The 25,469-nt window shown below is 45.6% G+C and overlaps 4 protein-coding genes across 4 annotated transcripts; 1 reads left to right on the forward strand and 3 right to left on the reverse strand.

Annotated features, from left to right (window-relative positions):
- The first annotated feature begins 244 nt into the window (after positions 1–244).
- Positions 245–4,649, forward strand: LOC100136880 (respiratory burst oxidase-like protein D). Its single transcript, NM_001164287.1, is given in 8 exon segments — positions 245–951; positions 1,095–1,251; positions 1,342–1,390; positions 1,508–2,655; positions 2,830–2,932; positions 3,011–3,093; positions 3,600–4,117; positions 4,443–4,649. Coding segments are annotated over 8 exon segments (2,799 nt in total). The 5' UTR covers positions 245–320; the 3' UTR covers positions 4,553–4,649.
- Positions 4,650–13,620: 8,971 nt separating this feature from the next.
- Positions 13,621–14,577, reverse strand: LOC103654400 (germin-like protein 11-1). Its single transcript, XM_008681238.4, has one exon. It carries the CDS (start codon positions 14,539–14,541, stop codon positions 13,768–13,770), a length of 774 nt encoding a protein of 257 aa, XP_008679460.1. The 5' UTR covers positions 14,542–14,577; the 3' UTR covers positions 13,621–13,767.
- Positions 14,578–16,369: 1,792 nt separating this feature from the next.
- Positions 16,370–20,118, reverse strand: LOC100193976 (uncharacterized). Its single transcript, NM_001139044.1, has 2 exons — positions 19,688–20,118; positions 16,370–17,313 (listed from the first exon to the last, which is right to left on the reverse strand). Exons 1-2 carry the CDS (start codon positions 20,002–20,004, stop codon positions 16,818–16,820), a joined length of 813 nt encoding a protein of 270 aa, NP_001132516.1. The 5' UTR covers positions 20,005–20,118; the 3' UTR covers positions 16,370–16,817.
- Positions 20,119–21,166: 1,048 nt separating this feature from the next.
- Positions 21,167–24,526, reverse strand: LOC100217314 (uncharacterized). The gene is made up of 7 exons (NM_001143660.1): positions 24,189–24,526; positions 23,583–24,093; positions 23,089–23,168; positions 22,875–22,989; positions 22,290–22,346; positions 22,140–22,168; positions 21,167–21,590 (listed from the first exon to the last, which is right to left on the reverse strand). The coding sequence occupies exons 4-7, from the start codon at positions 22,973–22,975 to the stop codon at positions 21,367–21,369; spliced, it is 411 nt and encodes a 136-aa protein (NP_001137132.1). The 5' UTR covers positions 22,976–22,989; positions 23,089–23,168; positions 23,583–24,093; positions 24,189–24,526; the 3' UTR covers positions 21,167–21,366.
- Between the last annotated feature and the right edge of the window lie 943 nt (positions 24,527–25,469).

The raw sequence follows: 25,469 nt of genomic DNA on the forward strand, positions 1-25,469 counted from the left end.
CCCACAACAACCTCGCCCCATTCCGTCCCGTCCCCACCACACTGCTCGGCGGCGGCGGCGCCAGCGCCAGCGACGACGACTAGTAAAACGTAACGCGCGCCCTGACCCAGTCCCGATACGGGCTATAAAGCTCACCGCCCCTCCGTCCCCTCCTCGCAAACGCAACGTCCGTCCCTGGGCCTCCCGTTCCCCGTTCCTCCTCCCTGACTCCCTCCCACGCTGCACCGGCCCCCCTCCGCACAAGCGTTTCGTTCGTTCCTTCGTAACCTCCGTATCAGCAGCTGACGCAAAGAGCTAGAGCTGCCGGTGTGCCGGTCGCCATGCATAACCCCAGGCCGGGCGGCGGGGACATCGTCGAGATGTCGTCGTCCGCCACCGCCGAGGGGCGGGTGATCCCGCACAGCGGCCCGCTGAGCAAGAAGTCGGGCGCCCGGAAGAGCGCGCGGTTCGCGGAGTCCGTGTCGGCGCCGCTGTCCGCGCCGCCGCCGCGCGCCTCCGCCAACAACAACAACAACAACGACGACGACGACTACGTGGAGATCACCCTCGACGTGCGCGACGACTCGGTGGCGGTGCACAGCGTCAAGCCCGCCCACGGCGGCGGCGCCGGCGCCGGCGCCGGCGCGGGCGGCGACGACCCGGACGTGACGCTGCTGGCGCGCACGCTCGAGAGCCGGCGCTCCTCGTCCTACGGCCACTCCGTCATCCGGAACGCCTCGTCGCGGATCAAGCAGGTGTCGCAGGAGCTCCGCCGCATCGCCTCCATCAACCGCCGCGGCGCCGCGGGGCCCCGGATCGACCGCTCCAAGTCCGCCGCCGCGCACGCGCTCAAGGGGCTCAAGTTCATCAGCAAGGCCGAGGGCGCCGCCGGATGGGAGGCCGTCGAGAGGCGCTTCGACAAGCTCGCCGAGAACGGCCTCCTCCACCGGTCCAAGTTCGGCCAGTGCATCGGTGAGTGAGTGCCTGAGTGGTCGGAGCCAGGAGAATTGGTCGAGCGAGCATCTTTCGATCGAGCGTTTCCATCGGCTTTTTGTCTTTGTCGCGTGTTGATTACGATATATGATGGGTATATGAACACCACTGTCTGTCTACAGGGATGAAGGAGCCGGAGTTCGCCGGCGAGCTGTTCGACGCGCTGTCGCGGCGCCGCAACATCTCCGGCGACAGCATCAGCAAGGCGGAGCTGCTCGAGTTCTGGGACCAAATCTCCGACACCAGCTTCGACGGCCGGCTGCAGACGTTCTTCGACATGTACGATTGATTCACTGCATGTTGCTGCTACTAGCCTTTCTCCACCACACACAGCAAGTAATAATACCATCGATCGGTTTGCCCCTGCAGGGTGGACAAGGACGCCGACGGAAGGATCACCGAGGAGGAGGTCAAAGAGGTAACTCCGTCAACAGCCTTTCTCCAGTTGGTTAAGCCGTCGCCGTCGCCGTCGCCGTGGCCCCAAGCTAGAACAGAAATCCAAATAACCAAATGCTTCTTCCTCTCCCGGCCGCAGATCATCACGCTGAGCGCGTCGGCGAACAAGCTTTCGAAGATCACGGATCAGGCGGAGGAGTACGCCCGGCTGATCATGGAGGAGCTGGACCCGGGCAACCTGGGCTACATCGAGCTGTACAACCTGGAGATGCTGCTCCTGCAGGCGCCGAGCCAGTCGGTGCGCATCGGCACGACCAACAGCCGGAACCTGAGCCAGATGCTGAGCCAGAGCCTCCGTCCGACGGCGGAGCCGAACCCTCTCCGGCGGTGGTACCGGCGCGCGCAGTACTTCCTGGAGGACAACTGGCGGCGCGTGTGGGTGATGCTTCTGTGGCTGTGCATCTGCGCGGGGCTGTTCGCCTGGAAGTTCATCCAGTACCGGCAGCGCTACGTGTTCCAGGTGATGGGGTACTGCGTGTGCGTGGCCAAGGGCGGCGCGGAGACGCTCAAGTTCAACATGGCGCTGATCCTGCTCCCGGTGTGCCGGAACACCATCACCTGGATCCGCAACCGCACCGCCGGCGTGGGGCGCGTGGTGCCCTTCGACGACAACCTCAACTTCCACAAGGTGGTGGCGGTGGGCATCGCGGTCGGGGCCGGGCTGCACATCATCTCCCACCTGACGTGCGACTTCCCGCGGCTGCTCCACGCCACGGACGCCGAGTACGCGCCGCTGGGGCAGTACTTCGGGGTGCCCCGCCCGCCCAACTACTGGTGGTTCGTGCGCGGCACGGAGGGGTGGACGGGGCTGGTGATGCTGGTGCTCATGGCCGTGGCGTTCACCCTGGCGACGCCGTGGTTCCGGCGGGGCCGCATCGCGCTGCCTGGCCCGCTGCGGCGGCTGACGGGGTTCAACGCGTTCTGGTACTCGCACCACTGCTTCGTGGTGGTGTACGCGCTGCTGATCGTGCACGGGCACTACCTGTACCTGACGCACAAGTGGTACAAGAAGTCGACGTGGATGTACCTGGCCGTGCCCATGGTGCTGTACGCGTGCGAGCGCCTCACCAGGGCGCTGCGCTCCAGCGTCAGGCCCGTCAGGATCCTCAAGGTGGCCGTGTACCCGGGCAACGTCCTCTCGCTCCACTTCTCCAAGCCGCAGGGCTTCCGCTACAAGAGCGGGCAGTACATCTTCGTCAACTGCGCCGCCGTGTCGCCGTTCCAGTGGTAATTAAGCAAGCATCGTCTTAATTTGTTGAGGTCCATGCTGCTGCTTTAGCTAGACTAGGACTAGCTAGTTTGCTGGGAGGAAGCAAGGCACAGATGCTTGCGCTAATGGCGCTGGATAGATGGATCAACGATGGGATGGCTAAGGTAGACTAGCTAATTTGTTGGTTGCAGGCACCCGTTCTCCATCACGTCGGCCCCGCAGGACGACTACGTGAGCGTCCACATCAGGACGCTGGGCGACTGGACCCGCGAGCTCAAGAACGTCTTCTCAAGGGTACGTACGCACGCGCTGATGACCGATTCGCTCGCAGATTAACGCGCGCGTGCTGATCTATTGGTGACCGATGCGCAGGTGTGCCGGCCGCCGACGGAGGGCAAGAGCGGGCTGCTCCGCGCCGAGTACGACCGCGACGGCAGCGCCGTGGCCAACCCGAGGTGAGAAATCTGTCCCTTGACCGATGGAATGCGCTGGCGTACGTCTCCATGACAAAAACGTGGCGGTGGCGTCGTAGTTGGGTGGGAGGTCGGAGCAAGAAGATGCCTATGCAGGCAGGCAGGGGTTCTTCTTCTTCTTCCGTGTGGTAGCATTTGTTGACCTTGACCCCTGTGCGGAATTTCTGCCACCAAATACTACTAGTACTTAGTGGCACGGTAGGTGGCTAGCTGACTTATTATTGCGTTCAGTTTGGCCGTTGGGCATGATGAGCTCGGCGAACCAACCACAACCAACGGCGGTGACCGCTGGCCGGTGATATTCCCGGCGGCGGATCGGAACACGAGCTGCGACTGTTGGTCCTGGTTTTTATCCGTGGGCCACGGCCGGCCATGCATGTCTGCACGACGACGGACAGACAGTGGCTGCGACTGTACGGGGGAAGCTATTGACCATTATTATTAGTTCGGACTAAATAACTAAACCACCTGTCGTGTGTCGTGTGCAGCTTCCCCAAGGTGCTGATCGACGGGCCGTACGGCGCGCCGGCGCAGGACTACAAGCAGTACGACATCGTGCTGCTGGTGGGGCTAGGCATCGGCGCCACGCCCATGATCTCCATCATCAAGGACATCATCAACAACATGAGGCAGCTGGACGGCGGCGGCGACCTGGAGGCCTCGGACGCGTCGGCGTCGTCGTCGTCGATGGCCTCGTTCCGCACCCGGCGTGCCTACTTCTACTGGGTGACCCGGGAGCAGGGGTCCTTCGAGTGGTTCCGCGGCGTGATGGACGAGGTGGCGGAGACGGACAGGAAGGGCGTCATCGAGCTGCACAACTACTGCACCAGCGTGTACGAGGAAGGGGACGCCCGGTCCGCGCTCATCGCCATGCTCCAGTCGCTCAACCACGCCAAGCACGGCGTCGACGTGGTGTCCGGCACCCGCGTCAAGACCCACTTCGCCAGGCCTAACTGGCGCAACGTCTACAAGCGCATCGCGCTCAACCACCAGAACCAGCGCGTCGGTGAGTTGTTGTTGTTGTTGTTCTTCTTCTTCTTCTTTGTTGTGCATTCCTCGACCGGTCGCCATTCTACTTCGGTCCATTCGTCGAACACGTGGCATGCATTACTACTTGCTTCTCTCATGACCCGGCGGTGAAAGAAGCTTTCTACCAAACCCGATATGCATGACAGGCCGGTGGTGGACAGGTGTGATGCGCGTGCGGGGAGTAGCAGTAGTAGTGCAATGCGGCTGGCCTAACTTTCGTTATAGAAGACAGACAGACACATGCATTAGAGGATATAGCTAATCATTGTTGCTGAGACTTGATATTAATTAATTAATTGCAGGAGTGTTCTACTGCGGCGCCCCGGTGCTGACCAAGGAGCTGCGCGAGCTGGCGCAGGACTTCTCGCGGAAGACCAACACCAAGTTCGAGTTCCACAAGGAGAACTTCTAGCTCTCTCTCTCTCTATATATATGTAAGGATATGGATGGGTGTAGAGAGGGGATCGGAGTAGCGCAAAGTAGGTATTTGCTTGACCAGTTGGGTTGGGTGGGTCAAAACCCCAACAGTTTTTTTTTTTAATTATTATTATTATTCTTCTTCTTCTTCATTTGCTCTAGAGAAGAACTAATGATCGAAATGCCATTATTTGTACAGATCCTCTCTCTCTCTCACTTAGACTATAGCTAGGCAGTTCGATGAGCATGCATGCAAGCAGAGTTGAGGGTTTGATGGCCTTAGTCAGATCAGATCAAAAGCGTCAAAATGCATGTCTCTGGTCGTTCTCAGCCACAGCCAGCAGTGCGTGCATCACGCAAAGAAAGCGCACGCATCTTGTGTGGCTGCCATAGCTGAGGTGCTCTAGGCCACACATTCTCCTACTCTCATCATCATCCCTGATACACGTACGGTGGGCAACAACCATGCATGAACGGCCTCACCCAATGAATGACATGTTTCAGGGTTCTAGAGGGCGATGAGCATGCATGATTGCATACGCATGACTGGCCCACATAGCAACCCAGCGTAGTCGGGGTTTTTTTTGTTTTGTTTTGTTGTCGGTATATATGTATATATTAGCTCTTCGTTTGTTTATTAATTAGTATGTGCCTTCTGATTGCTTTATCGCATTGTACATACATCGATGGTGCGGAGCAAGAAGAGCACTACATAAAGCACACAAAAAAAAAACTTGTGCAATGGTGGGTGGAGGTCATGCACACTCTTGAATAACAAAATGAGGTGTTCCTTCTTCCCCATGTGCGGTTGCAGTTTCTCTTTTCAGTCTCTCTTTCTCTACAACCTGAACATGCTTCCCAGCATATATGACCCAGTTAGGAGCCAATTTCTAACACAATACCTTGATGATGATGATACTTGAATTCTGGAAAGGCATGTAACTAAATCTTCCTCTGAGTGTGACTTCAAGGAGCATGAGCTTGTTTACCAATAAGACTGAGATTATCGGTTCAATAGCAAGCCTTTTCAGACTATGTTTGGATACTCTAGTATTTACCCCAATACATATTGTGTTGAGTGGGATTGTGAAGTAAATTAGTTTAATTTACGCCACAACCCCCTCCCCCTCAAACCATATGTAATGGGATGAATGCTAGAGTATCTAAACAAGCTAGTTTAAAATCCGACCACCACGGTTTTCGGCCCGGCATTACCGGTCCAAACCAGGAAACAATTTCCCGACCAATTTAACTAAATTTCGTTAAGATTTTGAATATATATATATATATGTATATATATAATGATAAAACTATATACAAATTATGGCATATCCCGTATTTAGTTTTAATTTTTTTTTAAAAAAATAAGCATCATTTTTGGTTAAAAAAACAACGATTTTTGCGAAGAAAGAAAACATGAGATCTCGGATAAGAAATCCAAAATTTGTTTTTTAAATTTCAAAGTCTATAGACATTGCGAACAACGAATTTTGGCCGAAAATCCGACAAACAACATTTCTCCGTGAAAAAAAAACAACTACAAAAACTGGCCGGAAAACAGCATTTCTCGTTTTAATTTGAAAATAAAAACCGGCCGACAAATTCGAAAACCGACAAAAAAAACCGTCCAGTTTCTTGTTCCTGGTGATGAGCAAGAAATAATTAGTGAGTGCTTCCGCTAGGGGCCTACGTCTTTATCTGTACTGCGCCCATAGAAAGAATTTAGAAATTACAAGTGCCATGGTAAGCCCTTGAAGAAATCTTGACTTGTCGACAAATTCTTGGTCAGATGAGATCATATCGAACCACAGGATCAACTCAGATTATTTAATGATCCCAGTCCTGCTATCATCCAGTTCGTTAAATATTAAAAACAAAACCGCCTTCCAATCAAATTTCCTCAGGTCTAGTTTGGATACTCTAGGAATTAGAGGGATTGGAGTGGATTGAGATGTATTGTGAGAGTTTTTGATATATTGAGGATTTAAACACTCTTCAATCCCTTCAAAACACTCCAATCCAAGAGTATCCAAACTAAGCCTCAAGTGTTTCCTTGTACGAAAAGCCGTTTCGATGGGCCGCTATCAGTGAGGACAAATGTCGCTGGAGAAGAATTGACGTTTCGAAGCCTCTCAAAATCTGCAACACCCCGATGAATGAAAAACGATGGAGCAACCGAGTCTGCTAAGTCCAAAAGCAAGCGCGTGCATAGCTCCACAAGTTCTTTTTAGAACGGGTCGTCGTCAACAGGCTCGCTCGTACGTCACTCGTGGTGCAATAGACCAACAGAAAGGAACGTATACGTCTGACAAGAACGCCAAGGATGCAAATTCGAAACGGATCGCCTAGCAAGCAAGCAAGCTATCCAGTTTTTTTTTACAAAGGGACGAAGCCTCCTATTTCATTAAGAAATAGGAAAGTTTGAAACAATAACATCCACGCGTCCAACAAACCAAAAGGATCGAACAAGGTCATATCTTTATCTAGACTCCTAACACTATCAAACTAGATCGGTGGAGAGCCTATGATAACAGATGAAGTTTGACCTACGATTAACCACATAACTCTTTCTTATTTTACAGACCATAACATGACAGACTGGAGCAACAAAAGATACTGAACCAAGGTAAGCACCAAAAGAAAGGATAGCACCAGCCCCATCATTCAAGTTCCAGCTTAAGATCAACCCGAAATACGCCTGTCTATCGGGCACCATCCAAACGCACGGCCGAACGCTTCACTTGCTGTCTTTCGGATTAGCTTGCTTCCTTGGATCACCATTTTTTGCTCCTTCTTTCTCTGACAAATAGCCCAGGAATCCAGCCAGAAGCAGCAAAGAAAACCAAATTGCCCAGAACATAGCTCCTCAACCAAACAAAACCAGATTAGTAATCTTGTCTTTTGGTCTACATAACCAGTTGTCATAAAGGTTGCTAATACTACTCGGAATCATCCTTAGATTCAAGGCCACTTGAATCACTCTCCACATATATCTCGCAATGGGACAATGAAAGAATAAATGATCAATGGATTCATCCACTCCACAGAAACAACATTCCAAAGAACCATTCCAGTTCCTCTTCTTCAGATTGTCTTTAGTAAGAATTTTATTTCTCACAACCAACCACATGAAAATCTTGATTTTCTGTGGCAACTTGGATTTCCACAAGAACTTATATGGAATCAAAACTTGATCTGCCATTTTCTTTTTGTAAATAGAATTAACAGAAAGCCTTTTCTCCCCAAACTCCACACAATTATGTCCTCCTGATCAGACAAGATCACCTGATTGCAACAACTCACCAACTCATCCAATAGAACCCTCAGATTACCAACAATCCTTCTTCTAAATGTAAGAACCTCAAAATTAGAAACTAAGACATCATTAACCGTAATGTCTTTGTCATAAGCCAAGTCAAATAGAACAGGAAACTGAACAGACAAGGGCAGATTTCCAAGCCAGATACTCTTCCAAAAGCTAGTCTTCAAACCGTTTCCCACCCCAGATTTACAAAATTTGTAAAAATTATCACGCAGACTCAGATTTTTTTTTTCCAGAAGTGTGAATCACCTTGTTTTTGCTTGATCAAATAAGGGGATTTCCCTTAATATATTTACTGGCAATAATTTTTTGCCATAAGCCATTCGAAGTTTCAATATTCCAAAGCCATTTAGACATTAAGGAATCATTCATAAAATCGAGATTCAGAACACCCAGACCTCCCTGACATTTGGGAGAGCACACCGACAACCAATCAACTAAATGAAATTTTTTGGACTAACGACCCCCTTGCCAAAGAAGACGCCTCCTAAGAATATCGATTTTTCTGATAACCGACTTAGGGGCAGGATAAATCGAAAGCATATATAACAGAACATTGGATAAGCAGCTGTTTAAAAGAGTTAGCCTACCACCTAGACTCAAAAATCTGCCCTGCCACCCAACGAGCCTTTTTCCAATTTTTCAATCATGGGCACCCCAAGATATTTCATAGGGAGACTACCAATAGGACAGGTGAAGATATCAGCATACAAATAATGAATTTCCTTAGTTTTTCCAAAACACAAAATTTCACTTTTGTGAAAGTTTATTTTCAACCCCGACATGCTTTCAAACAAACACAAAATGAATTTAAGATTTATGGCACCTTCTAAACAATCTTGAATAAGAAAAATGATATCGTCAGCATATTGTAAGCAGCAACAACCATTGTGAATGATATGAGGAATCAAACCCTCAACTTGAGCTTTATGAATCATGCACGCCAAGCCATCAACAACCAAATTGAACAAGAGAGGAGAAAAAGGATCCCCTTGCCTAACCCCTTTATGAGTGGTGAAGTAAGGCCCTAATGTATCATTAGTTTTAATGGCTACTTTGCCACCTCGCACAATTCTCATTACCCAATCACACCAAGTACTCCCAAAGCCTTTTTCCATCATGGTATAGAGGAAATGCCAATTTACTTTGTCATAGGCTTTTTCAAAATCAATTTTAAGGACCACACCGCTTTGATTTTTCCTCTTAACCTCATGAAGAATTTCGTTAAGGGAGATGACCCCATCCATAATGTATCTGTTTTTAATGAAACCGTATTGTGAGTCACTTATCACCTTTGTGATACAACTCGCCAGCCTGTTATTCAAAACTTTGGATATAATTTTATAACACACATTCAAAAGACAGATAGGTCTGAAATTCTTCATGTCAACTGCATTATCAACCTTTGGTAACAAAGTAACCATCCCATAATTCAGTCTTTCAATATTAAGATTTCCAACATAAAAATCCTTGAATAAGTTCAAAATATCCATTTGAATCAAATCCCAAAAATTTTGAAAGAATTCCGCAGGAAAACCATCTGGACCAGGAGCACTATTATGCTTCATCTCGAAAATCACTTTTTAAATCTCATTAATGGAAAAAGGAGCCGTCAGAAATGATCTGTCATTGTCCGACAACTCATTCATATTAAGATTAGAAATATTAATACTAGATAGAACAGAAGGGCCAAAAAGATCTTTATAATAAGAAGAAGCAATTTTATTGATACCTTCAGAATCATTCACAGAAACACCATCATGACACAAAAAGGGGATTTTAACACGTCGCTTCCGACCTTTCGCTAAAAGGTGAAAGAATTTAGTATTCTCATCACCCTCATTGATGAATTTTTCTCTCACCGTTTGTTTTTTTTGCAATTTTCTTCTTCCATGATTTTTTTCAAATTCCACTCCAAATCGAGCTTTTCAATTCTTTCAGCATCCGAAATACCCATAACTTCGCATTTTTTATCTAAAATGTCAATTTTCTTCATCAACTCTTTTTTTAATTTCAAATATCTACCTTCAACGTTAATATTCTAACCTTTCAACATCTTCTTGAGACGCTTTGTTTTTTCTTTCCAAATCTCAATACTCTTTTTCCTCTAACAGGGGCAGAGCCCAATTATTTTCAACCAAAGTCCTAAAATCAGGTCTAAGCCTCCAACATAACTCGTATCTAAAATCTCTCACAGTAGGGGGAGAAAAATCAGTTTTGAGACATAAAGGCACATGATCAGAAAAAGATCTATTAAGACAAGAAACATTCACATTATTATAATGCAGATCCCACTCCGGGCTAACAAGAAATTTGTCCAACTTTTCATAAGTGGGGGGATTTCTATTATTAGACCAAGTAAAAAGCCTACCACTAAGCTCCAATTCAATCAAATCATGTACATCAATAATAGAGTTAAATAAGGAACTCCACTTATTGGTGCCACCAGGTTTGTTTTTATCTGATTCTTTTCTAAGAATGTTAAAGTTGCCACCAATCAACATTGGATGAGAGCATTTGGAGCAAAAAGAGGATAACTCACTCAGGAATTTCTGTTTTTGATCATTTTGAGCAGCCCCATAAACATTAATAAAATTCCAAATAAATCCTGATTCCTTTTGAATCACCAGAATACGAATCATAAATTCTCCCAATTCTTTCTCTCTAACATCAAAAATGTCAGCATCAAACCCTATCAGCAAGCCTCCAGACCTACCATTGGGGGGAGACCAGACCCAAGCAAAATTCCTGTTACCACCAATGAAGTTCAACCAAGAGTCATCAAAGTTTTTCTTGTTGGTTTCTTGCAAACCAATAAAATCAATTCTCTCTCTCTCCTAATAATATCACGAAGGAACTCACTTTTCACTTCTTTACCCAGACCCTGACAGTTCCAAATTAAACCAATTATTCTGAACAATTTTGGGTATGCCCCTCATTCTGACCTCTCCATTTAATAGGGATGTTCCTATTATTGGGAGATTTACTATCCTTTTTTTCTTCCTCACAGTTTTTTCCTATGACGAATTTTACGGCCTTTTCTGAGAACCATAACATCATCAAGATCAGACAAAGCATTATCCACACTTTCATTATGACTATTATTATCCACATTAGAATCAAGAATGTCTACCTTGGAATTGTCAACATTAAACTTAACAGATTGAACAACCAATTTTTTTCTGGAAAGCTCTAAGGATTTAATCAGGTTTAAATTTTTCACAGCATCATTAAAAGAAGAACCTAATTCAACCCCTATTTTTTGAGCAACATCCATAAGAACAGCATTATCAGTATTAAGAACAGAAAAAGGATTGTATGACGTACCTTTGTTGATGAATGCATCTTTAGCCATCGCTCTTGCTGCTGCCTTATCTGCAATCTTCATTTCCTCCGTAGACTCCAATCTGCTGCTCCTCCTAACTCCTTCTACCAGCTCTCCTTCCATGGATCCTCCTTTCTTAACTCCAACATTCTTACCAACATCTTCAGAGACAGACGCATTTGTATTCATTTTCTTTTTCTCTTGAGGAGGAGAAGGAACAAGTTCGTCATCCTTGATGAATTCCTCCAGATCTTGAGAATCCAACAAATCATCCTCACTTTCACATCATCTTCATTACCCTGACTGTCAAGGTATCCTTTGGTTCCTTAAGAACTTTTCCCAATCTTCATACTATCAGAATGTTCAGACAGGGACCCAGCTACATTGACATGAACTGAAGAAACCTTTAAGGGAGATTTTCCCTTAACATCCCTGCCAGATTCTTCATCACCACTTTTGGCTTTTTTACCAGATTTCTCAAAAGAGAGGTCACCAAAGCCTTGTCTATCAACAGAAGCCCTCTTGCCCAGATTTATAGATTCATCATTCCACCCTTCATCAGTAATATTATCAAATTTAAAGAAGGTGTCATACAGAAAAGGTTTGACACCAACTTCAATGATAGGGGGAATCATGGCCACACTCTTAACATGAACTTTAAATCTTACAATTTCTTTAGAGTTTAAAGATAAAATATCCACTTCCTCCACAGCCCCAATTGTAGAGCCCAATTCACAGATAGCCTGGTAATTCTGAAGTTCTTCAGGCACATTTTCAGCCACAATCTCAGACACATTTTCAGCCACAATCCAAACAGAGTGGAGTTTGGGTTTTGGCTTAGCCTGAGAGCTCCACGAAGATACAAAGATTTTTGCACCAGACAATTTCATCTTCAGTTCAGGGAAATTAATCATCTCATCAAGCCTCTCTTGAGAAGAAAATTGCATCAGGAAACCAGAGTGACACTTGATGGCTTTCCAAGTACGGCCCCAGGGGAAATGAAAACCGAAATCCTTCTCAAGATCCTCAGCCAAGATCAAGCCCTCAACAATTTTAACCAAACCAATAAAACTGCGCTTCGGTTTATTCGACAGCGGTTTGGAGAAATGAGAGGAGTAAAACCCTAATCCATCCGCCGCCATCCCAACAATAGGCATGCTAGGCTTGTTTTGTTTGGGGAGAACGCACCGAGCGGTATTATGTGTTTCCTTGCGACAGATCTCATGCCACAAAGATTTGAAGCACTCCCTAGCATGATGGCCATCCATACCGCATTTTTGACAGAAAACTCTACGCACCATTTCATTCTCTAACTTCAGAATGGGAGGAGGAGGGGTTTTAAGAATACCTGTCTGGCCGCCATCGCCGGAAGACGAGATAGGGATATCATCTTTGTTCTCAGGCTTTCCAGACCCCGGCTTCAAGCGCCAGCTAAGGCTCCGGTTTTTTCCCCAGGATTGGGATCCCTGAGGCGCTTCTTTCGGCCCCCAACGGTCCCAGTTAGGGTTACGGTTCTTCGGATCCATCCGGAGCGGAGCAGCAGAGAGACCCGGGAGGGGCCACTCCTCGACGATCGCTGGCGGACGAAACGGAGAAGAAAACCAACCACCGCAGAAACTAGAACGCGACGAACACGGGAGAGACCAGAGCCGAGAGAGACGCGACGCGAAATGGGGGAAAGAATGCGAACCAACGAAGTCGGGCGGAAACCCTAGCCGCTTACCTGAAGACAAACCTCCACCGCACGCCGACGCGTCTACACGTCGCTCTGGACCGAGCGAAGCCGATTCCTCTGAAGACCGACCAATGCAGGGGAATTGCGAGGGGGGCGGCCCAAGAACCACGGGCGCGACGATACGGGCCGACGAAGCACAGGAGGAATACGCGGTGGGAGCAGGGCTCCGCCCTTTCTTTTTTTTCCTCCTCATCCGGCGCTTTCTGTCTGTCCCCCAGCAAGCTATCCAGTTAGATTGTGGATCGCCATTAACAACACCCGTTACAAGAGCATCTCTCAAAAACAGCGTGAGTATGATAGTATTTATTTGTCCTGGTGCTGGGAGTCTACCTTGATCAGGTGCAGGAGCTTTCAGTGTGAAAGAGAAGGCGCGGAAAAGAAGGAGATCTCTCACCGTCAAGGAGATGGAGGTGGAGCCTGGAGATAATGCTAAACAACAGAAGGTGTAGAGATCCACTGGGTAAAGCAAAAGACAAAACACTGTGTCGTCCAAGGAATACTCATCAAACTTGCCGATGCTGAAGCTGCAGTTGCGTGACGTGACCTGGGAGTCACCATTGCCATAAGATTGCGATGTGATGTGAAGTAGGACTGTGCAAGCAAAACAAAAGGGGTGACAGAGAGCAGAGACTGGAAAGAACTGTGCGAACGAAAAGAGACCAGGGCCGGATCGCAACAGCGTAATGATCCCAAGGGGTGATTGTGATTCGTCCTGCAAGTAGTTCAGACTACAAACTTAGCTTCGGTCAATCAGATACATCACAGTGTACACATTATTCGTTACTGGGAACTTAAACAACCAACGATCTTGAATTGCACCTACTCAGATCAGAATGCCCATGGGAAACCAGCAGTGATGTTGTTGTCACCAGTCACCTCCATCTCTCCAAACTTGAGCATCCTGGCCATTAGACCTTCGACTACGTCCGAATCACTCGCAAAAAACATAGCGTGGGCGACACCGACCACGCCGGGGTTCTGGCTGTTCAGCACGGAGAACGCCGTCGCGAGGCCGAAACCGTAGTTCATGACGTAGTGAAGCAAGCCGCGGGGGAAGACGAACACCTCTCCCTCACCGAGACGCTTCTGGAACAGCCTGCCCTCGGTGTCCAGGAAGCCGACCACCACGCTGCCACCGTGTACGAACATCATCTCCGACGCCCGCGGGTGGGAGTGCGGGAGCACCACCCCGTAGGGGGCGATGTCGGTGCGCGCCATCGACAGGCCCAGGGTGTTCAGGCCTGGGAACTCGGCAGCGGTCACCATGCTCACCGACGACCGAGCTATGCTGTCCAGGTCTCCGGCGTGGTTTAGCAGCAGGGTCTTGAAGTCGGACGCCAGGATGGTGCTGGGATGCTTGCAGAGGAACCCGTTCATGGACAACTCTCGCCGCTCGCCCTGGGGAGCCATGGGGCATACATCCTGCAGAGGAGGATTGTCTGATGTGGCGGATGTCGGAGCGTAGATGCATAGAATAAGAATGCAGCAACACAAGTGACTCAACAAGGTGTTCATCTCTTGGAATTTTTGAGACGGGAACAGAGGAGCAGAGCATGGGTTAAATAAAGAGATGGGAAAGGAGTGCATCCAAAGGTGGTGCATACTGTGTACGATTCTTGGAGTTCACTGCATTTTTTGCTTTGGATTGTGGGCAAAGAGTAGACCTCTGCTTATAGAGGATATCACCACGGCTGCACAACGCACACAACTTTCTTACCATTTTTTAACGTCTTTTAGACTTAGGCATAAATTTGCTAGAGCAGGTAATTAGGTGTAGAGAGGTAATTAGATCGAATACGGACGGATATCACTGAAACCTTATTTGTCTTATATTTTTTCGGATTCGAATTTGAATACGGATAGCTTCGGATACAAATGTTCTCAGATACAAATACAGATATCTATGTATCGAATACGGAATTAGGTGTAGAGAGGTAATTGGATCGAATACGGACGAATATCACTGAAACCATATTTGTCTTATATTTTTATTCAGATTCGAATTTGAATACGGATGGCTTCGGATACAAATGTTCTCGGATACAAATACAGATAGCTATGTGTCAAATACGGAACTAGTCGGACACAGATATTGTCAGTAACAAATTTTTTGTCGGATACCGTGTAAGACATCATTCCACACATATCATGGTTGTAATCATTTATCCACTCCTTGAGTCCAACATTTTCAGCATTATATGTGTACATATATCGCGTTTTTGTAAAAAAAATCATGAATTTTTAGGCTATGTGTGTATTATTAATTTATTTTGTATAAAATCATCAAAATGTAAATAAGTTACCAAGACTAATAAACATTCTATAAAAATATAACCTCAAGTCTCCACATGAAAATGATAAAATGAAGTATTGCTTATGTTGAACCTTAGATACTTAGAGTGATTTCACGTGTAATTCACGCAAAAAGTGAAATGAAAGAAACACTAGTATATTGTGGATTTTATGGTCCAAATATTTTGGAGGATTATATGAACATATGTTATGCCTCCATAAAATTTTAATAATAAAATGCACACAGCTATCCGAATAAGATATCCGGATATCTGAGAAACATATGTTACGTCTCCATAAAATTTTATGAATTTATGAGGCTATTTGTGTATTATTAATTTCTTTCTATAAAATAACAACAAAATGCATATAAAATAACAACAAAATGCACACAACTATCCGAATAAGATATCCGGATATCCGAGAAGATTTATCGAGAAGATATCCAGATATTCAATATCCGACAGATATCAGACATATTGTATTCGAATTCGATATCTAAACAAAATATACAACTTTTGGAGTTCATTGCATTATTTGCTTTGGATTGTGTACGAAGAGCATACAAATGTCACCACAGCTCTACAACTAGAGATGGCAATGGGTACCCGCTACCCGAAACCCGGTGGGTTTTTGCTCTATTAGGATATGAGTTTGGGTCAATTTCTCTACCCATGGGTTTGTTAATGGGTTCAAATGGAAACCCAACGGGTACGTGGGCATCAGTTTGTTCTTCCACTACCCATACCCGCAAACCCATGGATTTTTAAAACCCGCCTTAAAATCAACATTCCTTATAAATATGTCTCATAATATTATTAATTGAATATGTTCTAATTGAAATTACTTCATGTAATAAATTTTAGGCTAAAATTAGTTATCACTTGTTCCTTTTATGCTAGCTTATTAATGTATTGATTGTCATTTACATGATAAATTATTTTTTATGTTGATGTTAGTGGGTATGGGAAACCCGTTGGATATCCGAAACCCGCATGGGTATGGGTTTGGACAAAACTTTATACCCGTCATGGGTATGAGTTTTTTAGCGGGCGTATTTTTCTTTCGCGGGTATGAGTTTGGGCAAGTAATACCCAGCGGATTTTTACCCATTGCCATCTCTATCTACAACCACACAAAAGCAAACACAGTTCTGAATTAAATTGTTACACCAAAGAACATAAACTGGTTGGACTACACCGTGCACATGTCAAGTTCAATAATTAGGGAGGGAAAACCAATATTGATCCCCAGAATACAATTGAACTCAGGACGATCCAAATCTAAACCACCAGGTTATTCGGGTGTACAACATGTGACTATGTGAGCCTGCGCATCTGTTACAACATTTTATGATATTATCTGCCACAAGAACAGAAGCTCATTGACAATTGACAAACAAGAAGGTAGCTGCCTGCGCATCTGTTAAATACCCCCCCAAAAGATCATGGCATGGAACAGACAAGACAGCTTACTGTAGTGGTAAACCAATGTGGAAATCCAAATGTTTGACTAGCATTGGCTGTAGCTGCTTGGTACTTGGTATCACAATGTAATAAATAGTGAATACAGGGGGATACTGTCAGTTACCTTCTCTTCCTAGTTTTCCCAGATCCGGTATTTTTAGATGGCGCGGAAGCCAGCTTAGCGTCACCATTGTGATCTCCATTAGTAGGTGAACTTTGCAGCTCTTCAGGAACAGCAAGGGCTGAGGAATACTGCTTAATCCTCCATGAAATGAGAACACTGGACACAATGCCTATTGCTGGAAACAGGTAAGAGTATATATGGGACTTATTTGATCCTGTGGTCGACGCCACTGCTGCACCAGCAAGGCTTACGATGGAAACATTCTGTAGTATCATTGGTAAGCAGCCGATAACTGTGGGAAAGAGAAAATCTCTGAAAAAACCAACGTCCGTGGCTGATAGCGCGTAGTTGATGATGTAGGAAGGCAAAGGAGAGAATCTAGCAAGCAATACAAATTTCCAGCCGTCACGCTCAACCCCCTTAACCACAACATGGAAGTACTTGTTCCTCTGTAGCCATTCCATTGCTGAAGTGAAGTATCTGAAAATTGCCCTGAGGAAATTCACAAAAAGATTTATTAGGAAAGAATGTTAGAACAGAATATACAGACCAACAATTACCATTCTATGAATACAAGCAAAAGTGCGAAACAGGAAGGGAAAAATGCTCTGTGAATAATAATAACATGAAAACTTCCGATAGAAATATCTGTACTGGGTAATTTTCATGGGCTAAATTAAATACTATATTACTGTGGCTGTTGCCATTCATCTTGAGTACTTGTATACTATCCAAGGCTGAGCTTGGTGTAAGTAACGATATCTTCTGAATTGAACATTTTACAGTCGTCCCAGGGCCACATAGGCATCTAGAATAAGGTATGATTTAAGTTGTCCGGATGTGCACAACCCTATAGCCTATCTCAATATTGGGCAACACCCAAACAAATGTTTTGCATCCTCAAGAAGATGGATTCTGACCACCATTCAACCAGCTTGTATGGCAATAGCATTCAGTCGAGAAAAAACAAGTAAACAAAAGCAGAATCTAGTAGACATTATTCCTATCTGATTACCTAAGGTTTTGCATCTTGTATGTAAGCTTAAAAGGTTTCCAATTGCTGTTTGCATACAGCGAGTTTCATAAATAAAATTGTTTTACGTGAGTTTATGCATGAAATTTGTTATACATGACTTTATGAATGAATTTCATTCATCAAGTTTAATGATTTATTGCACTTTGTATTGCAATATCATTAATGAAACGGGTCAACCTTTTTCCTTGAAAACAGGAAAACCAATCCAGGACCAACAATGAAATCTAATATGACTTCAACACTGCACTGTTATTGCAGACTTGCGTTAAGCCATCACCAAATGTTTGAGTATGAGCATAACTGCATAAGTAACTTAGACCATTATTATTTATCTAACATCATCTATTGCTATATTTAGATAAACTTTAGCATCCTAATAGCTCACTGCTGACACATGTTAGCTAAAATAAAATATATTGTTCATTATGCTACATAACTTGGCCAATGTGTCATGTATATATGTATGCATGAAATGGAACTAAGGGGGTGTTTAAATGGACTAGAGCTAATAGTTAGAGCATCTCCAAGAAACTCTTTATTTTTGGCTCTCTATTTGACTCTCTATTTACCTTTTCATAAAGATTATACTCTAAATGTAGCATCTCGTTCCAACAAACTATCTATCTAGTTTTGCTAGCCAGGTGGCTAGCCAAATTTGACTAATGAGAGAGTCAATTTGGAGAGTCAGATAGCTTGGCGAGTCAGATAGTTAGTATGTTGGAGAGTTATTTTGCTGTCGAGTAGCCAAAATTTGGCTTAGCGAGCCATTTAACTAGTCTCTTGGAGATGCTCTTAGTTGGCTAAAAAATTACTAGAGGAATTAGCTAGCTAACTATTAGCTAATTTACTAAAACTAGCTAATAGCTAAACTTTTAGCTAAACTATTAGCCCTAGTGCATTCAAACATTACCTAAACACTTAAACAGAACTTGCATAAAAAAGACAAATGCATTAACCATATGTAGAATCTAACTAAATATTTCAAAACTGTAAAGGAAAATCAATTACTTAGTGGACAATAATCTATACACCGCCTTATTAAGATTACAAGTGTGATGGAATGAACTTGCTGTATCAGAGGCAGAGCGACTACAAAGTGAAGTCTGGTATAGACCGACATTAATAAACATTATTGTTCAACGACAATAACATTCTTTTGCAGTTTTTCCAGTTCTAACCAAAGCTATTGCCCTCAATCATAACATCCATTCTATTCTCATGCTATTTGAACTCAGGTTCGACTTAGGTATTGTTGGAATGGACCCGGAATCGTTCCAGCTAATCAAATCTCATATAAATTAGACAAGCAATCCGACTGGGAATTATTCTAGACGCCCATTTCGGAAAAACCGAGCGGGCCCTTATTGGTGCAAAATAGTCAGTATTGCTGGTGAAAGAATGAATCTTGCTCCTAATATCAAGGAGTAGCCTTCATTGCATCAGGTCACAATTATGTAACCCAAATACAGCACAGCTGAACAAAACTAAATTCTAGACTTCACACTCAATTAGACGCAGCAAATTCCATGGGCGGCAGGAAGACAAAAAAACTGGCAACCCAACAGAGAAAAGTTGCGACTTTAACTTGTTTGTTAACTAGAACAACCTAGTAAATCTGTTTTTCTTGCTACCACTCTTTCACTGCCGCCCCTCTAAATCAGTATCACGCAAAAGCAGTTGCGCGAACTTTTTTTCTCCCAGATCCTGATCGCGTGAGTGTAGAGCGTTCCCAGATCTCGTCTCCTATGAGCAGCCAAAAGGAGCAGCAAGAAGACAGCAGAGCCCGGACACGAGAAGCAGGAAGAAGAAGGAGGGGGGCGTGGTCTCTACCTGCCGATCCAGAAGGAGAGCGAGGCCCCGAGGACCTTGGCGGAGAAGACGCATGCGACGCCTGGCAGGAAGCCGAAGATGAGCGCGGCGCCGCCCTCGAAGAAGATGGCGTAAGGCGGACAGAGCGCAAGCGTGAGCGCGTGCGCGGCCACGTAGGCCGGCGCCGCCCAGTGCCCCAGCGCGCCCTGGGCCTCGCGGAACGCCGCCACCGCGGAGGCACCGTCCCACCCGTACCTCCGCCCCGCGCCCACCGCCAGCGCCACGGCCGCGAACGCCGCCGCGCCGCGCGCCCAGCCCCTGCTCCGCCGCGCAGCCATCGATCGCGGACCCCGGCCCGGCAACCGCCCCGAGTACGTTGGCTGTCTGGCTGCGGCCGTATGCGGCGAGCGGCGAGCGAGACCGAGCCCACGGCGACGCCGTGCGGCGGAAAAGGAATACAGGGTGAGTTTGGTTGAGAGTCAAATGGAAATGTGAAGTCGCTCTTTTCATGGTCCCGGCCCGGTCCGGCCCAGGCTCAATTTAGGCTTGGCCCGTTAGTCACGGTTAGAAAATCGGACCGGGTCGTCTAAGATCGTGGACTCGTTTTTCTATCTGAGTCTGGCCTGCATCAGGCCTAAACGGGACTTAGCATGGAAAAAGCGGGCTAAGCGTGCCGGTAAGCACAGTTTAGTGAAAAAACAGGCTTAATAGGCTTAGGGGTAAACGGGTCGTGCCGGGCTAGCCCACCATGCCTAGTTTCCTGTCTGAGCCCGCATAGAACCGGATCGTGCCGGACACGGATTGGGCCCGACACATGCCTCGTGTTTATTGGCCATCTATAGTTCATTGTTTAGTTGAAAAGTTATATGAGTGTGGAGGTGAGAAAAGAGAGCAGAGCGCTCGTATCCTATCGTTTTGGTGAATCATAACTATTTATAATATATTTTTATATGGAGTCTTTATGAGATGTTTTGCTCCTCTTTCGTTGAAAACCAAATATCTAGAAAATAGGAATGAAGCGGCTCCATTCTCTCAACCAAATACACTATAAGGGTGCGCTTGGTTGGAGAGTCAACTATAATGTAGCGTCTTCATTCCAGTTTTTAAGAATGTAGATATTATATTATGTGTTTGGATAGTAGAAAAGAGTCACTCTATTTATTTTGTTGTTTGGTTGAAGAGTATAAGAGAGCGGAACCGCTACGTTCTTTGTTTGGTTGGAGATACATATGAATATAGCTTGGAGGAGAGGGAGGAGAGCATTCGCGTCCGGGATAGTGCTCGCATCCAGTCGTTTTGGTGAAATGGGAGCATAACTATTTATGTTAAATTCTCATATGGAGACTTCAGGAACCACTCTATACTTTGGCGATGAAAATGGCAGGTGGATGGATTTTAGGACTCTACTAGTATAGTGCCCGTGCGTTGCGACGGTACACAAATTATTCGATAAAATATTAATACACAATGATTAAATGAAATAACAACATATATTATCATCAACCTTAATATCTCACAAATTCTTTGCTAACAACTAATATAGTGTTATTCCACAATTTAGCATAAAACATAAATACAAAAAAGATGCAAAGTACATGATTGTCTTTTCTTTAATCCCAAGCTAAAAAAATCCAATACCACTTGGACATAAGAATAAATAACTATAACCATTCGTTATCTATACAGTAAAGATGTCACTTTTATAGGGAGGAGCTCGTGTCGTCGGAGTGTTGGGCTGCTGGCGCGGAAGTAGGAGCAGGTGTAAGGATGGATCCAACGCATGCGGTTCTTGCGGCGGTGGACAAGACGGCCCATCTCGGCGCTCGGTGTCCGTCAGTGCTCGATTTCCAGCTATGGCGATGCCGGCATTGCAACCCCTCTATTGAATCTAGGATGGGATTCCTATGCCACAAGCGAATTGGACCTGCAAATTGGGAAATCAATTTGTGATCTCGTTACTGAATTAAAAAACAGAAAGAACAAACAGACAAAGAAATCGAATAAAACGCATAGAGGAATCTCACGCCATGGAAACCTAGAATCCGCTAAAACGTTAGATTACACCCGCATGTATTGCAGGCACATTCACCTCCTAATTCACCCATGGAAACAGAAACCAACACAAATGAACTGGCTACTAAAAAAACTCCATCTAGCCTCCGTGCAGATGGCCTTAATATCAGCGCTCGAAAACTCATTTGGCCATAACAAACTCTTTCAAGTTCACATCGTTGGCTAATGTCATTTTTATGTATGAATATGCACAATATTACTGTTTACAGATGCTATAGTACATGGCTACAATCTTTGGATAAATTATTTATTGACAGGAAAATTATTCCAATTCTAAAGAACCTCAGTTTAGGCCAAACACATGAACCCGACCATGTTCAATGGTAAACCACAATGAATTAATGGTGAGAAGTAGACCAATCTAAACCTTGGATGAAATCTGAGCGATAGGAAAACTTACATGCTAAAGCATCGTTGGCACTTGACATCCTGCAACAAAAAGATAAGATTTTGACAACTAATACATGGGGATAGTGAAAAGTGGAACAGAAAACAACCTAGCTTACACCCACCACAGAAACGGGAGAATGTTAGGGATAATAACAAGTACCATGAAGGAGTTGGGGGGACTGGACGAGGCACTTCTTGTGCTTGAGCTTCTTGAGTTCTGCCGGCAGGTTGGAAAGGTCGATGTAACATATTGAGCTCCGTAAACTGAAGGCAGCATGAGTGCTAGGAACATAAAGACATTTGTTTATAGAATTTCATGTGTCTGTATAGAAAAGGGAAAAATATTGTGTGGGGTGGGGGGTTTGGGGGCAAAAGAACATGCAACAGAATCATCAAAGCTTTTGTGTTCCTAGCACTCATGCAGCCTTCAGTTTGTTCCATCTAGAAAAGTTCTCTAATTTAAAGCATTTTTACTTAGAAAATCAGAAACAAATAGCACTGAACAAAATCAATGAATTTTGTAAAAAGAAAAGGATCGAGCTAGATACCCTATCCTACCATACCAGACTCGACTACTTATTAGCTCAGAAAAAATACTACACAATTTTTGGTGTCCTATACTCCTCTCTAAATTTTGATGGATGAATTTAATGTTTAACAAAAAAACATAAATTAATGGAAAAGGGTCATAGGTTGTACATTATCCAGAATGAGCATAAAAATCTAATGCATAGTTGGTTCCAACCTGAATACACACACATCTGAATATGCCTCATTCAGAGGTGGATGGGTTGACATAAGATCGTTGAACTTGCTTTTGATGCTCTTTGTGTGTTTCCTTCTCATCTACACCAGCAGAGCTAAATCAATAAATGATATTTCGTTAATTGATTGATTTCATGTGAATACACTGAACTTATACAACGAAAAATGATAAGAACTCAACGATCGCGCCTTACTCCTCCGTTGTTGCTGCTCCGACGCCTGCATCGCTCCCCGGCTTTTGCCACTCTGCTTGACTGACTGGTTGATTGGGTACCTAAATTCATACACGACGAAGAAAGTAATCCCATTTTCAGTTCCCTAGAAATGTGATCCCATTTAATTTCAAGTTCACATAGAAAAAAGAGCAAAATAGGCACCCTAGTGGGGGTAGAACAAAATGAGCAAAGGTACCGTGGATTGAAAATTTGGAACAGAAGGGAAACAATGCAGTTGCAAATGTACCAAATACCACAATGGATAGTAGCTAGGATGGGCTACGATTTAATTCATCTTTCGTGGTTTTCCATAACCAGAAGAACCTGCCTAGTCTGTCTTACTACCACTACGACTGGTACGCAGAAAGGCAATAGGCTGCTTTTTGTTGTTGTTGTAGCAGCAGCAGCAGAGTTAGAGCATCAGTGTGTTGGATATATACAGGTTTGTAGGGGCATCAGTGTGTTTATCGTACCTTGGTGTTGTTCCAGGTGTTGCCGATGGTGAGGGGCCCATGGTCGGAGAGGATCTGGACGAGTCGACCGGAGATGGTGACAGCCTCCTCCTTAGGCACCTTCGGGTTGATCCGCCTCACGTCCACAGACCGCTTCCTAGATAATGCCGCCACAACACCTCCTACGCTACCCCTGCGTGTTGGGGAGAACGGTCCCTAGGGAGAGGAGGAAGGAGGAGGGGTCGAGAGTGGAGGCGTGGATTGCAGTGAGGAGTAAATGTGTTTCGCACATCCAAGGGGAAAACTTTCGCACATCCAAGAGAATACATACATACATACATCCACCAGGAATTGTTATTCAGACTAAGGGGAGAGAAAACTTTGGCACATCCAAGAGAACGACATCCCATTGTATAACAGAAGCATTCATGATAGAGCAAGAGGAACAGCTGAGGCGTTCCAAGAGCAGAGTGGAGCAAACAACAACATACCTGAAACTATCGACTTATCTAAACCGAGCTCATCAATTGTCCTGGCAACAACAAAACAACGCATGGTCAGGTCTAGATGCTGGAGAAACATGATCAATCAGAGGCGGCCAAAAGGCAAATTGAGACCGAGACACACCTAAGATTCAGCTCCCTGATGACAGCGAGCTCAGGGATTTCGGACGCCCCTCCTCCACCGCAGCTCACTGCCTTCTCTCCGGCCTACACAGACAACGAATCAGGCACACGCACATCTAGCCTTGTTAGCTAGTAAGCGAAAGAATCGAGCACCCCGACCCAGGCGCTGAGAGCTAGAAATGGAGGGTCCTAGGAGGAGGTTATTGGTGGTCTTCCCCATGGCGGAGAGGACGACGACGGGCATCTCGCCGAGGAAGCTAAGGATGAGGTCGGCCACCTCCTGCATCCGCTCGGCTGACGCGAGCGACGAGCCGCCGAACTTCATGACGAAGTGTTAACAGATTACTAGTGGAATGTATTAGAGAAGAGGAAGAAACAGAGGAACAGAGAGATGCGGCAGAGAACTGGTAGCGCCGTGACGGCTAGAACAAGTGGAAGTTTTAGGTTATTACATTTCATGCCCTCTCATACAGTCCTCACAAGTATTAATACGGTAGCTACTCACTAGTTCACCCAGTTGGACCCGAATACGCGCATATTCTGCTTCCTGGGCCTTTTACTGTCTTGGCGTAGCCCGCTTGGCACTTCTCCAGCTTCACCATCTTCAGCTGATTCACTGATGTGGCTAACATTCCTCCCTCCTAAAAATGCTGGTTGTCCCCAAACAGCTGCACGAGGAAACTGCTGACGAAGATCCTCAACATCCTCCCAAGTGGCAAGTTCCTCAGGCATGTGAGTCCACTTGACCAAAATTTGAGCACCAGGATTGACACCATTCATCACAGTTCGGCGCTGCAATATTGTTTCTGGCACACTGAATGAATAGTTGGTCGTTGGTAGAGTTGGGGAAGCCACCAAACCGGCACCCAATGCCCTTTTAAGTTGAGAAACATGGAAAACCGGATGAATCTTGGATGTGTCTGGCAACAATAATTTATACGCCACTGAACCAATGCGTTGCACCACACGGTAAGGACCAAAGAATTTGAAAGCCAATTTCTGGTGAGCTCGCGAAGCCACCGAAGATTGCACATATGGCTGCAATTTCAGAAAAACTAAATCCCCCACATCAAACACGCGCTCAGAACGCCCTTTGTCCGCTTGCCGTTTCATGCGCAGTTTAGCTCGCTCCAAATGCTGGCGAACCAAGTTGGCCATTAATTGTCGCTCCTGCAACCACGAAGAGAGGTCGGCTGAACTGATCACAGCATCGTCTCCAATACCAAACTGGCGTGGCTGACAGCCATACATGAGTTCAAATGGTGTATGTCCAGTAGCGGAA

This window comes from Zea mays, chromosome 4 (assembly GCF_902167145.1).
Source record: "Zea mays cultivar B73 chromosome 4, Zm-B73-REFERENCE-NAM-5.0, whole genome shotgun sequence".
NCBI classification, from domain to species: Eukaryota; Viridiplantae; Streptophyta; class Magnoliopsida; order Poales; family Poaceae; genus Zea; species Zea mays.